Source organism: Leishmania major, chromosome 28 (assembly GCF_000002725.2).
Source record: "Leishmania major strain Friedlin complete genome, chromosome 28".
Taxonomy (NCBI): Eukaryota; Euglenozoa; class Kinetoplastea; order Trypanosomatida; family Trypanosomatidae; genus Leishmania; species Leishmania major.
The window spans coordinates 218,560-233,259 of NC_007269.2; the positions used below are offsets into that span (position 1 = coordinate 218,560).

Consider the following 14,700-nt stretch of genomic DNA (forward strand, 5'->3'; position numbering starts at 1 on the left):
CACCGAAGATTGCCGCTTCCAGTTGCGCTGTGAGCGAGAGGACGCGCGGGGTCACACAAATTGCTGCAGTAGAGCCAAATACAAAACAGCAAAGGAACACCGGCGCGCGCACGCGTACACGCGCAGGCGGCATGGAGTGAAAAAGAGGGAGCTTGCTTCGGCAGCAGCGAGCACACACAAGCAAGCCCGCACACATGCACCACTCTGCCACGCCGCAACGTCCACTTCACCCATGCATGAAGATGCTCCGGCGCACCGCGAGGAGGAAACAAAGGGAGACGCCGAAAAACGACAAGGAAAAGAGCAGCGCGCCCGAGCAGTCGCCCACCGGGCCCAGTTAAGAGACGAGAAGCGAAGATGGCATCCAAAGAAGCCATCAGCGGATGTGTGCACTCGACCCGCATAACCTCAGTAATTCAGTGACACCACACAGGCAGTACCGCGCTCGATCCAGTGCGCCGGCTCCACCTTGGTCGGGATCTCAATAGGGAGGACGAAGTTCGTAGAGTGCCCCGTCGTGCTGAGCGTGCCAGCACGCGTCAGTGTCTTGTACACTGGGCATACGTAGTCGTTGGTGTTGCGGGTGCGGTTTACCACGGGGTCCAAGAGAATGATCGGCATCTCAACGTAGAGCTCCTTGGGGCGTGACTCCGCCAGTGAGTGCTGCTCCGAGTCCCACCGCGCCCCCTCCAGGTACAAGCCGTACACCAGCGCTCCCTTGTCCGGTCGGGGTACCGTCTTGTAGTCCAGTGACCCATCCTGCAAGCTAAACTGAAAGGAAATGCTGTCGATGGCCTGGTGCACCTTACGGGCGTGGTTCTGAAGCGTGCCGGTCAGGAAAGCCTGCGGAAAGAAGAAGCCGCCGAACCAGAAGGCGGCGGGCGGTCCATGTGCGTACCAGTCCGCAATGAAGTGAACACGCCGCACCAGATCCTCGACCCATTTCGACAGCGGCTTCAGCGACGGGTAGGCCAACGCACTCCAGGACACCGGCACGCTGTTGACAAAGAAACTCGAGCCGACATCCTCTAGCTCCGCTGACATGACAACCTCACCTCGCACAGCCTTGAGGAATTCGGCCAGACTTGTGTGGATGAACTTGAGTAGGCGGTTGTAGCGACCAGCCTCCTGCACCAGCACCGTGTTCATCGACTCTTCGTACTTGGTCGGGTACTTGGCAGTGAAGGCGGCCATGTCAAACAGCTGAGGCAGCTTCGTCGAAATCTCCGTCGCCGTGGCCGTCAGCAGCTGCTCCCGCGAGCTAGACGTTGTACCGGCACCGCCGCGCGACTCGAGCGCCAGAACCGTTGACAGGATGCTGTGCGTCGTGTTCTGCGCGCACGTGATGTCGGCATTCTCATGCAGGCCAAAAATTTCTGGCTGTGGGTTCAGAGGCCACGAATCGAGGTAGTCGAGGTAGTGCTTGCGACTGCCAGGCTCGGGGGTGTAGTAGAGACCTGATGGCGAGAAGGCGTACCCGTTCTGAAGTACCTCCGGATTGATAAAGTGCTGGATGAGGGTCATGAGGCAGCGACGGTCCCAGTCGTCCGTGACACGCCCGCCGTAGTTGATCTCGCCAGTCAGAAACGTCAGCACGTCGTATGAGATGGAGTCATACAGGGACAAGAACTTGCGGAGCTGCAGCAGACAGACGTTGCGGTCCGAGTCATTGAACTCGTAGGCAATGTTGAACCCCAGGGAGCCGAACTTCCGACGTTCTTGGATGACACCGTGGAAAAGGCACAGGGCGAACACCATCTTTTTGAACTCGGCGGGCTTCTCCTCCTGCTCGAGGTCCTCGGGAGTGAAGCCGTAGTAGGAGCGCATCACGTTCGCCCGCAGCCCCATCGGCGGCTCATTCGTCATCTTCACCGCCGTCTGCAGCACGGCCACCGGGAAGCTGGGTGACGGCATCGACGTCAGCCACAGGCGAAACTCCTTCTTCACAGTCTCCAGGGTAAAGCTCTCCACAATGGACTCCAGCGTCAGCATCCAGGACGAGGCGAGGTGGCAGTTCTGGAGCAGCACCCACTGCCCTTTCTCTCGCGCGCTGCGGATCAGCTCTTCCGCCTTCTTGCCTTGCCCCTGGCCAAGCGACACCTTGTCCAGCCGCTTCGACATCCGCATCGTCTCTGCGAAGCGCAGCAGGTCGTTCATCGGGTCTGACCCGGCAGAGTTGATGAAGATGAGCGGCGTCAGGCAATCACTGTCCTTGTAGGCGTCCATCAAGTCGAACTGCGGCACCACAATGTACCGACTGCCCATGTAGTGCTCAATGAAGTGCTGAATCGCCAGCGCTACCTTGTCTACCCGGAAGCACCGCATCGCGACCAGTCGCTGCATCGGTGTCGCTTTCTCACCCCACTCACCCGCGAGGGGGAACGTGTCCGCCTCGTTGCTGTCAAACAGGTCCTTATAGTGCTCTACATGGTCACGCACGTGCTCGGCAAAGCCGGCAAAGCTGGGGAGGTGCTCGCTGAGGAAGAGCACCTCCGCCCAACTGCTGTCGGTCATCCACGACGAAGCGGGGTTGGCCAGGGCATCGGCCGGGACGCTGCCGGTGGGGCCGGTGAGCAGGAACCGGTACTCGGCATCCACCATCGCCCCGCTGTGCTGCACAAGGCTAGCGCAGAGGTAAAACGAAAACGTCAGCTTGTGTTTCTCAAACAAGGAGCGGCACACGTTGCTATAGAAGGAGTAGGTGAAGTAGTCCATCAAGTTGTACACCCGCACCTCCACCGCGTCCTCCACGGTGCCGCTGTCGTCCTCCGCCACCTCCTTCGCTGCCGGCGCCTGCGCGGCGTTGTCCACGGCGTTGAGGAACAGGTTCATGAACCACTGCAAAGAGAACTGGTACATGGGGTCGACAATGGAGAGCTGTGAGACGCAGAAGAACAGCAGCGAGCCGCGCTCCGCGTGCGGGCGGTACTTGTTACGCGTCTCATCAATCACTGTCTCCATGGCCTTCGCCTTGCCCAGCTCCTCGTTGATCTCGATAGACTTGGCCTTACTCTTCTCCAGCGTGATGATGAGCTCCTCCTGCTCCAGGATGTCGCCCTCCGCCTGTTCGAGCAGAACGAGAATGTTGGCCTGGAGGTCCTTCAGCTCGCAGTTCTTCTCTGCGTTGGACCGGGTGAGCCGCTGCTTCTCCAGCTCCAGGTCATTCCGCTCCTTCTCCACCGTCTTGCCGAGCAATTGCTCCTCCAGCCCGCTCGGGGTAATGAAGAAGTTGAGCAGGGACACGGTAACGATCGCCTCGGGCGTGTAAACCGGGTTCGGCAGCTTCGTCGTGAGGTACAGCTTGAAGCTGCGGTCGTACGGGATGGCGCTGTCCCCAATGCGGACATGCGGGGTGCTGCCAATCAGGAAGATGTTCTTCAAAAGCAGCGGCTCCAGCGCGGCGTCGAGCGACTCGCCGACGTTCTCGATCAGGCACGGCAGCCCCAGGCGAATTGCGTTCTCGACAGTCTTCATAAACTTGTCGTTCGACGCCTTGCACACCTGCAGGTTGTCGTTGCGGTGAATGTTGCGCACCCACGCGTTCGCCTGTCCCTGTGGGTCGATGAGCAGCGGCCAGTTGCGTGAGTTGGCGAGGATGATGGCGTTCTCGGTAGATAGCGCGTCCGTCGGTAAGCCGCACAGCTGCCACTCCTGTATCTGCACCGCGTCGCCTGAGGTCGAAACGAGGTCGAAGTCGGCGCTCGTCTCCACGTTCGCCGCGGTGAGGTGTGCCTTCCACTGCCGGCGCACGTCATTGCGATAGGGTGCCGTGAGGGGCCCGCAGTAGGCCACTGTGGCCGCCGCAATCACCATGTCGCCGACAATGTAGCACTCCTGTTCCTTGTACTGCTCCACCAGCGTGGTCCAGCGGCCCTTCTCCCCGCCGAGGCCGTCGATCAGCCTCGCTGCGCGCTGCAGTTTCAGCGATGTGCGCTCCACCTCAGCCTCGAGCGCCGCCTGCGCGTTGAGGGCGTCGTCGTGCTCCTTCTCGAGCGCCGCCACGGCAGCAATGACGCGGTCAAGCATTGCCTGGGTGGCGCGCAGGGCCTCCGTCACCACAGCCAGCTCCGCTTCCGTCGCAGCAAGCCTCTCGCGCAGCGGCTGGATCTCGCGATTCACAAAGAACCACTTGTACATGGCACGCACCCACTGGCACATGGCCATGCATGGCAGAGAAACCGCCCTCACCTTCTCCGGCTGGAACTCCTCGTTGTCGTAGTAGACGCGTACTTTCTCCATCAGCGCCGTGTCCATCGCCTCGCGGTTGAAGCCGCCTCTCTCCGGCGGCTGCACGAGCAAGTCTAGCAACCGATTCGCGTCTCGCATGTAGGACTTCGCGCACAGCCACCAGTCTGGTACCTTGCGGCCACCAGGAGGACCGCTGTAGAACTCCTTCGGGCAGTTCCCAAACGTCAGCAGCAACGCAACAGCCTCCATGACGTACTGCACACCCTTCGGCGGATTCGCGTACTTGTTCAGCTCCGAAATCTCCGCCGCTTTGATCTTGGACAGCACCTTTACAGCCTCCGCCAGGGCCGGCTCCGCCTCCGCCAGGCGGTCGGCGCACTCGCGTCGCATCTTGGCACACTCCTCCGCCTTCACGGAAGCTTCCGCCTCCTCCCTGCGCGCGTCCGCCTCCTTCACCGCCGCCTCCTTTCGGTCCACCGTCAGCCGCTCCATCATCGACTGAATCTCTGCCTTTTTCTGCACCAGAACCGGCTGCTGCGCCTTGAGCTGGGCCTCCAGCTCCGCCACTTGCACCTCGGTGTGCCGCAGCTTCTCCAGCCCCTTCTCGAGGCGGCCGCGCTGCTCGCGAACGAAGCGGCGTTTTGCCGCCGCCATCACTTTGAAGTTGGAGAGGAGCGACAGATAGGACGTCGGCGTCACGTACGAGCGACGACGCGTTTCCGTGAAGAAGCGCTCCGTCACCTCCGCCGCCGCGCGGTGCACTGCCTGGAAGCAGCCCGGCAAGTCGGCATGGCTTGCCGCCCCCATGACGTCAGTAACGTCGCCGGCGTTCAGCTGCACTGCGGCTACCGACAGTAGCGCCTCGGATGGCCACTCAGCAAACCAGTCGATTGTGCAGCACGCAATGAGCGATGGGAACATACGCAGGCGGCTGCGAAACGCCTCTCCGATGGGAGAGAAGGCGAGCACAAGGTGCAGGTTGGCTCGCGCCTCCTTCACAAAGCGCGCGTACACCGACACCTTCGTCGTTGGCAGGTTCTCGCTTAGGCAGACGCCGCGAAACTTGTCGTTGATGAGCTCGATATCTTGGTCCTCAAAGAGGTTCGGCACATCACCCGATGTGAGCAGGCCCGCCACATCCTCCAGAAACGTCGGATGCGCCAGCTGGGTGTCGGCGAAGAGAAACGTCCGCTTCTTCTCGTCCTTGCCACACTCGAGCAGCAACTTCGCGAGGCTCTCGTGCCATTCCTTGACACCGAAGTTCTTCGACAGCTCAATCGTGAACACCTCCATCTCGGCAATCAGAGAACAAGCCAGGCGCGTGAGTGACTTGCGTCCCGACCCGCCAACGCCGAGGAGGAGGCAGTGCCCGTTCGGCAGTCGCAGCACGCGCGAGATACGGCAGACATGCTCGATGGCGTCGAGGAAGAGCACGAGGTTCATCTTCACTTCATTCTCGTCATTGTACGCCTCCAGCAGCTCATTCATGCGTGTCGTGAGGGCGTTCATGTCGGTAATCTGCTCGTACACGCCCTTGTCGCTCAGTACGTCGGCAAAGATGAGGCGGTCAGCCTTCACTACCTCGTTGTAGGACTTGTCCACCCCCATGGACGGCAGCTCGGCATTGAGGTACTCGATGAACAGACCCTTGTCTGTCGCGTCGACGAGGCGATCGTAGAAGACGCGCTGCATCTCGTGCATCCACAGCCGCACGATGGATTCCTCCGACTGCAGCACCGACTTGTCTGCTGTGTACAAGAGGGGAAAAACACGCATCACATCCCGCATGTTGAAGGAGTAGTGCACGTGCGCCGGGGTCGGCAGAAAGACCTGGGTGCACTTGCGAAACACCCGCAACGTGCTATCGACCACGGCGGAGGCGACGTTCGCGAGGCGGTCAGCGAGGCCGCTCTGCGCGAGGCCGCCGACGAGGATGGCCTGCAAGATCGTTCGCTTCGACATGTCCGACATCTCGGGGAAGGCAAGGTAATTGAAGTAGCGCATAAAGCGGTTCGAAACCCGGCTGCGGCCCCCGCCAGGCGGCCCCATCGCCAGCGCAAGCGAGCAGTCGATGATGGAGGACCACTTGATGCCACCTGTAAAGTTGTAGAAGCCGCCTTGGGCGAGCATCTGCCGCAGAAGCTCCACCGGGGGCTGCGCGCCGTACTTCTCTGGCTGCGGCAGGTTCGCGTCGTCAATGAAGATGAGAAAGTGCTTACCGGCAGGGGCGCCGTAGACGTGCGAGCGCCGCTTATCGAACTTGGCCATCAGTGAATTCTGCAACACTGTGCACTTTGTCTGCGCCGAGAAGGTGAAGTTGAGGCCAAGAAAGTTGGCCGGCATGCCGCCGCCAAGCACGAGACGCGCGAGTGAGATGGACTTGCCGGTGCCAGTCGGACCAACAGCGGCAACGTTGACCTTCTGCGCCATCAAGTGCTGCAGCACGTAGTTTTGCCGCGTGCTATCGATTGTGGGGACAATGATGTCGTCAAAACGCGTGCCGTTGGGAATCTCCAGCGCTGGCTGCTCACGCATCCAGTTCACCCATTTGCCCGCCGCCGACGGCGAGAGCGCAGGAGCACCGCTGCCGCCATCGCCGTCGGCAGCCACGGATGCGTCCTCCTCCATCACACCGGCGGGGTCGTATTGGTAAGCGTAGTCATACAAAAACAACTCCGCACTGCCGCTGCCGCTCGTGTCCTCGGTTGGCAGAAGCGGCAGCCACTGAGTGTCACCATTCGCCTCCGCGAGTCGCCACACCGTCGCGGAGAAGAGCTGCCGCCCTGCCTCGTCGCATGTGGCGCCAACGCTCCACACCACCGAGAAGAAGAACAGCGGTGGCACCGCGCCGGCCATGACGGCCAGACGCTCCGGCGACACCTGCAGCTGTCCTGAAGCCGACTTGGCTACCTCGAAGCTCTTCACGTACCCCTCCATCATGTGAAAGAAGGAGTGCACGAGGCCGCTGGTGGTCGAGGTGACATACTCATGCACGGCGCCACTGCGCACCAGCTGCACGAGCTCCTTGACGTATGTGTTCGCCAGCCTCTTCAGTGTCTCACGCTGGGACTCCAGGTAGGGTGGCAGCGCCGCGATCCAGCTCGCGATGAGCGCGGAGATAGGGACGCACGTGGCGGGATCGAGGTAGATCATGCCGCACCGAGACACCGTAGCCGGTGACGCCACGGCGAGGTCCTCCACCTCGAACATCATCGTCATGTCACGACTCATCTGGATGATTTCGCCGGAGACGAGGCAGAGTTTCTTGTTCTCGTCCAGGACGGTGTTCATCGACTCGATCCACAGCGCATCAACAGGGCCGTCGAACATCACCCAGTGCTTGCCGATGAGGTTGCCCTCGTCGCCGTATCGGGCGGCGCAGCGGAACAGCACGCAGAGCACGCCATCCTTCCACTCGCCGTTTTCGTCGTAGGCGCCGTACAGCTGGTCCATCGTGACAGACTTCGGGTTGCAGATGTGCGTGAACACCTTCTGAATGCGGCGCGCGCCCAAGTCGTTGCCCTTCGCTTGGCGAGCCGCGCAGTCGGTCAGGGCACGCTGCAGCGCCGTGAAGGACGCCGTCTTGCCACTGCCAGCCGGGCCGACGAGCATGAGGCCGTGGCGCAGCATGGTAATGTCATACAGCTGCAAGCATTTTTGAACAAAGGCAGAGACGGGCTGCTGGTGCGCCTCTGTGATGGCTGTTGTCAGCGCCTGCACCACGGCACCGTAGTCGCTCTGCGGCAAAGCCGTGCCGGGGAACAGGTCGCTTATGATTCCGTCGAATAGCAGAATGTCGTCCTTGAGGAACTTCGGCACGTTCGAGTCGCGCAGCGCACGCAGCAGCAGCTCATCCTCGTCTCCGTCGGGCCGCTCCTGCTTGTTTAGTCCGGCTGCCGAGATGACGGTGTTGACAGCGCGCATGCCAAAATCGTAGTGGTCCTGCGACGAGAGCTGCTCAGAGCTCAGCTTGAACGTCATGACCATCTTTTGCGCCAAGGCGCGCGCCTTCTGGTAGCCGTACGAGAAGAGGCGGATCTCACCAATCATGGCGTAGTCTGGCACCATACACGCCACAGGGCGGAACAGCACCTTCAGGTTATCCGGCAGCTCCGTGCGGCCGGCGTAGCCGGGGTTCATGGTGATGAAGACGGCGTGGGTCGGGTCGACAAGGATGTCGCTCTCCTCGAAAAGAATGCGGTACTGCTTCGTGGAGCACGCCTGCTGCAACTCCGTCACCTGCTGCGCCACGACGGAGAGCACCTCGACGTCGATGCGGTTGAATTCGTCGAAGCACGCCCACGCGCCGGTCCAGGCGAGACCCTTGAAGAACCTGCCCATCGACTGGTACGTCATACCCTCCTGGCAGTTGAAAACGACACACTGCTTGGCAAGTGCCTTGGCCAGATCCTTCGTCGTCTCTGTCTTCCCGGTACCAGCGGGGCCGGCGGGCGCGCCGCCGAGGCACAGCGCCAGGGCACCTGTCAAGGTCAGATAGATGCGATCGGTTAGCGGGGTCACGACCAGGCGGGCCGTGTTGCCAAGGTACTCGCCACCGTAAACGAAGTGGGTGTCGACCTGGCAAATGTGGCAGAGGTCGTCGCTGTGGTTGAAGTAGAACCGAAGCTGCTTCATCCACTCGAAAGACTGCGTGCTCGACACCTTCGCCGCCTGCATGCTGTCGACCGTGTCCTTGGCGTGCACCTCGATCGTGATGAGCGCGCCCATGTTGATCTGCTGGATCGCCGTCAAGGGCGACTGAACCACCTCCACCAGCTGCCGCAGCTGCCTGTCTAGCACCTTTGCGTGGCCATCCACCTCGCCCTTCGTAGCGAGGGCCTCCTCGCAGCCTTGGGTCCAGTATATCTGCGCCACCGCGATAACCGCCTGCGCAGGCCACTGCAGCACCCACTCGCTGCGACGCGTGCTGAGGTACGCCTCGAAGGCGCGTTTCACCTGCTCATGCACACTGTCCTTCATCATCTTCTCCACAAGCTTCAGCCACTCTTCCACGTTGCCGTCCGGCACCACCGACTTCACCGCTGGAATGTACTCGCCCTCGCCGCTGTAGAAGCCGGTGATCGTCTCCACGTCCGCTGTCTCTGCATCTCTGCACTCCTCGCCGCCCGCCCCCGGGGCGCGCGCCTCGTCGGGGTGGTTGTCTTTCCACTGGAGGCGGTGCATGCCCTCAAACAGCTTGGCGATGTTCGGGTCGATGCGGCGCACCTCCTTCGCCTGCGACAAAATCTCCAACAGTTCCTCGTCAGAGAGGAAGTAGAAGCGCGGGAACGTCTGCCGCTTGTCCGCCAAGTAGTCGTTCAGGCCCCGCTGAACCTCTTCGAGGAGCCGGTTCGCCTCGCGCAGGTGGTCCAAGAGCTTGTTTGTGCCAATGCAGTACTCGAGTGCGTTTGGCTGCGCGTGCGCGTTGCCCATGACACGTCTCCATGTGCGGTCCACCTTCTCGAACAGCGTGGACAGTCGCGGTAGCTGCATGGCGATGTCCTCCGAGTTGAGGATCGGCTCCAGATAACGCCACGCTCGCTGGCACTCCAGCCATTGTTCGAGTATGTCGGAGATGAGGTTGAGGGAGCGCTCCCAGTCCGTGATGGACTCCTCGAAGTAGCCCTTGAATGGAGAGAACTGCAGCTGCTGGACGACGTTGAGGTGCTCGTCGAGGAGCTCCACCACCTCGGAGGTGTCCTTGAGGATGTACGTGCCTGTCTCCTTGTATGCCTCGATGATGAAGCACTTGGTCTCCCACTTGGCACGCATGTCCTTGAGCGTCATCTCGATCTGCGACTCCTTCGCGGCCACCTCGCAGTAGCTGATAATGGTGTCGCGGTGCGCTAGCAGCGGTTCGCAGTCCTCCAGAAGCATCAGTGTGTCGCCAGGCACCAGCTTCATCCCGAGCTTCTGAGACAAGCCGGTCCAGTGGCGCTCCCTCATGCCCGGGTGGCGCAGCGACGTTAGGAAGGACACCCACGGCTTGAAGCCCTCGACAGCGGTTTTGACCTCTTCCACAATCTTGAGCAGCGCCGCCTTGTCCTTGAACGTCTTGGCGAGGTTCACCATTGTCTTGAAGGCAGCAGTCACTGTCGACTCAATCTCTGCGGCGTCGAGGGTGGTGAAGGCGTCCGCGTGCCAGCAGCGGTACGACTCCTGCCATGTATACGTCGTCAGCCACAGGTCGCTGTACGGCTTGAACTCCTTATCCAGCTCAAAGACGTTACGGTAGTCGGAAAGCTTGTCTCCAAAGAGGCGCTGGTCACTGTTGATGGAGCGGGCCTCCTCGATGCACTGCCGAATCTCAATGTTGTGCGTCTTGACCTCAGCCGCCACTTTGTCCGCCTCGGCCGCCTCGGTGTGCTTCGAGAAGGTCGCGACGACGCGCTGCAGTTGCTCTACCCTCTTTGAGAACTCCTCCTGCCGCTTCTGCAGCCCAGAGTGCAGCTCCTCCTGGACCTGCTCGAGCTGCTTGCGTACGGCCTGACTGCGCAGGGCCAGCTGGCGAGGCCAGCCAATGGCCTCCCACTTCAGGCGTGACTCCTCGTCGCTGAGCTCGAACTGAAACCCGTCAAGGATGCTGTAGCACTGGCGAACCTCCGCGATGTGCTCCACCAACTCCGCCACCTGCTCTCCCATGCCGTCCATGAAAGCGTACAGCTCGTACAGCTTCTCCGGGCTCTGCGGCGTCTTCTCAATCGTGTTGACCATGCGCGTAAACGCCTCCCGCACGTGCACCGCCTCCTCCTTGCCGGTTTTGCCGATGAGTCGCATCACCAGTCGTGCCAGCTCCTCCTCCTTCATTGACATGAGGTAGCTGAACGATTGGCAGTCAACGACGAAGTTGCCGACGGTGAGGAAGAGCGGCAGCCGCTCGGCCAGGTTTTTCTTGGCGCGGAGGTGCTGCGCGATCTCCTCCTTCATCTCGTCCATGCTGTGCCCGGCCTCCGCGTACTTCTTGATAAACTCCGCCTGATCCAGCCGGATGAGCGGGAGGAGCTCATCGTACGTGTTCAGGTACGTCTGCAGCGGCACCAGCGAGGCCCGCACGGCGGTCTGCACACGCTCGCGCAGCAAGCACACGTGCTCCTCCTCCTTTTTCACCGAGTCGAGGAAGGGCCCCTCGCCGTCTCGGCTCCAGAAGTACTGCGTCATAACATAGCGCTCCACCTGCGGAATGGACTCGGTGCAGACAATCGCGTCGTTGAATAGATCCACGATGGCCGCCTCGAAGTCGTCAAAGGAGATAGAGTAGGAGAAGTGCCCATCCTTCTCCATCAGGTCGATCGTGAAGAGAGGCTGCTTCTCCACGCAGTCATCGGCGTCGCTGCCGGGCCACGCGTTCACCACGTTGTTCATGTCCTGCACCGTCACCGTGAACTCCGACACCTCTTCGAAGAATTCTGCGAAGGAGTGCAGCGACGAGTACACAAGCTGAAACAGCATGTCCTCCATCATGAACTTGACCGTCACGAAGAACTTCTTTAGCTTCGACATTTCGTAGACGCTCTGCTTCGCCTCGCGCGTGTTCAGCCAGCCCTTTCCCGACGACTGAAAACTGCTGACAATGGTCTCGCAGATGCGCGGCAGCCACTCCTCTTTCAGCTGCCGCGACGCCGAGGCGAGGTGCTCGCGCTGGCACTTCACAAACGACTCTAGAGGCATCTGCCGCTCCTTGGGCAGGTTGAACAAGGATCCCTCGAGCACCTTCATGCACTCCCGCTGTACCCCTGTCAACGCCTGCACCACCTCCGGCTGCGTAAAGTACGTCGCAAACGTGAATGCCTGTTCCTGCTCGTCAAACACAAAGCCGTCGCCCTCCACGAAGATTACCGTGGACGGGTCGCCCATGTCGCTGCGGTCGACGGCAAGGTTGGGGCCACGCAAAAGCTCTTCGGGGTCCATGTGGGTGGAGTTGACGACCATGCGGGCCACGGACTCGTCGATACGGATGCGGTCGCGCAATAGCAGGCGGTTGTGGCTGCGCTGCCACTCTAGCGTAATCTCCGATATTAGCCGCTCCACGCGCTGCGCCACGTCGGGGAACTCGACAGGGCTGAGCTGAGGGATGTCTGTGCCGAGGTGGCGCAGCCGCTCTGCCAGCCCGGCGTCCAGCTCTTCCAGGTTCGCCACCAGCATCGAGTCGCAGCACAGTCGGTAAAGAATCCACGAGGTCGTCTTCCGGCGCTGCGTGTGAGCGCTGACTAGGCGCTGAACGTACACGATCGGATCCTCAGCAAGAAACCGCACAAAGATGCGGGGCAACGTCGCCACCGGCTCGCCGGCCTCGCCGTATGTTGCAGTACCAGCACCGCCTCCGTCGCTCGTGCCGGCGGCACTGGCGCCGTCGCTATACGAGGAGCGCGCCGTCGTCGGGGCGGAGCCCCAATAAAGCCGAATCGTGTTCGTGTCCTCGGCCCATCCAATCACGCGGCACGGACGGAGCTCGAAGGAGTCCCGGTCTTCGCAGTAGTACACCGCCTCCGCTGGAAGAAAGCGAGACGCCTGCGTTGGTGTCATGGCCGCCATCGCCATCCACTCAGACGGATTGCGGCAGTCGTAAGAGGTGTCGTCGAAGATCTCCAGCGGCAGGCTCTGCGCACTACGACGCGCCAGTGCCTCCCAGGTGAGCCCACTGACCTGCAAAAGACGGTCAACGCTCTCACTGTCGTATAGTCGGCGGCGGCGCTCGATCTCGACGTCGCGTGGCATGCGGCCCCGCTTGTAGGCGTACGGCACTTGCACCTTCGGCTCGAAGGTGCTGGGGCTCGCCGTCGGGAACCGCAGAGCGGACTCTTTGTACACGCTGCTAACCGGTAGAGTAGCGAGGGCAGTGGCTGCCCCGGTGTCAGCGTTACCGGTCGCAGCGGCACTACTCTCCGACGCTGCGAAGGCGGCAGCATGGGTGCTTCGCTGCGTGTCAAGATGGTGGCTCTCCATCATTAACCCGCGGACTGGTGCAGTCTGCTCCGCATCGTCGCCTGACGCCACGGTGGTGGCACCGCTCTGAGGGCGAAGAAAACTTTGCAGCATGCCTTGGAGTGTTTCAGCGTCGGTGATGCGTGCGAAGTTAAGTGTCTGTGTATATGTGTGTGTGTGTGTGTGTGTGTGTGTGTGTGTGTGCTGTAAGCAAGAACTCACTCCCGCTTAAAAAAAAAACGTGTATTGAGCCCGAAAGAGCTCCGCGTGTGGTAGGAACGCTGCTGAATATTCCACGATGACGCCCGTGCGCGCGTAAGACCTAGAGTGCACTCTTGTGGGCCAGTGCACGCGCGTGCCGCTTGAAGTCCCGTAGACGAAAGCCGCTCGTGGCGTTGAGCAATATTAGGGACGCGCTGCGGCAACACGCCGAGGAATGAGGTGAGAGGCGGCCCGTAGCGGTGACCGCAACGGCAAAGAGCGAGGAGGGTGGTAGATTCAACAAGCACCAAAACAGAGAAACTCAAGCTGCAGAGAAGCAGAACAATCAAAAGAAAGATCCAGCCTCCGCATGCACACGCCCCACATAGAGAAGTGACGGTGAGATCAAAACCGGAACCTGTGCAAGCAGCTAAGGGCGACAAATAAAATGGTCAAACACACAAAAAAAGAAAACGTCTATGTACACAAAGGGCTGCTCGCAATGAAGGACCCCTCTCACCACAGACGCGGAGATGGAGGCGAAGAACGAGAGTGAGGAAGACACGTCGTTGGCTCGCAGCCTGTCAGAAGCTAGACAAGTCCCTTGCCTGTGCTCCGCCTGCGGTGCAAGCCTTCTGCTCCAAAGATATTCCACACCTGATCTGTGCGTCGGTCAGCGTGTGCACGTCTGAGCCGTCTCACGGTGTTGCGGGAGGGGAAGGCTCGAATTAAGGAGAGAGAGGGAGGCGGGGGTCGGGGTGGGGGCAAAGTGGGTTATGCGAGCACAGAGATGGAGAGAGAGAGAGAGCAAAGTAGAGCGTTGCGCGGCGTGTGCGCTGCCATTGAAGACACCCAAAGCATGCAGTATGCAGATGTGCTTTTCACCAGCACAGACCTTCACACGCACATGGGAGGCAAGCGTCGAAAAGGAGGCTATGACGTGACAGAGGCGCGCACCATCCAGAAAAAACTACCCCGCTTTCCACAATGCGATGCACCGCCGATCGAAAGCGGCTCCCTTCCTCCTCCCCTGCCTGTCACGCCCGACGGAGGAGAGCGACGAGAAAACGAGGGATTCTCCCGACAGTCCAGAAAGAGGTGCAGAGGCCACGGTCCGTCTCCGCGATCGGTTCTTTCGTTTTTACGCTTCTGTTTCCAGCGTTGTTGCAGTAGAGGCGCCCGCCGCGCATCGCCACCATCAACATCAACACGCATGACGCATACATCCACACTGTAGGGAGAAGGAGAAAGATAGCAACAGAGAGAGAGAGCGCGCGAGACAGGTTGGTTGGCGGGTCTGTTCGACGGGAACGGTGGCGCGCGAGAGGCATTGAAAGAAACAACAACCAAAAGAAAGGGTGAGAAAAACACACGAAATCGTACAGGCAA

At 60.8% G+C, this 14,700-nt stretch overlaps 1 protein-coding gene across 1 annotated transcript; it reads right to left on the reverse strand.

Annotated features, from left to right (window-relative positions):
- Positions 1-408: 408 nt before the first annotated feature.
- LMJF_28_0610 (putative dynein heavy chain) lies at positions 409-13,134 on the reverse strand (the record flags this gene model as incomplete). Its single annotated transcript, XM_001684287.1, has 1 exon — positions 409-13,134. The coding sequence occupies one exon, from the start codon at positions 13,132-13,134 to the stop codon at positions 409-411; it is 12,726 nt and encodes a 4,241-aa protein (XP_001684339.1).
- Positions 13,135-14,700: the final 1,566 nt, after the last annotated feature.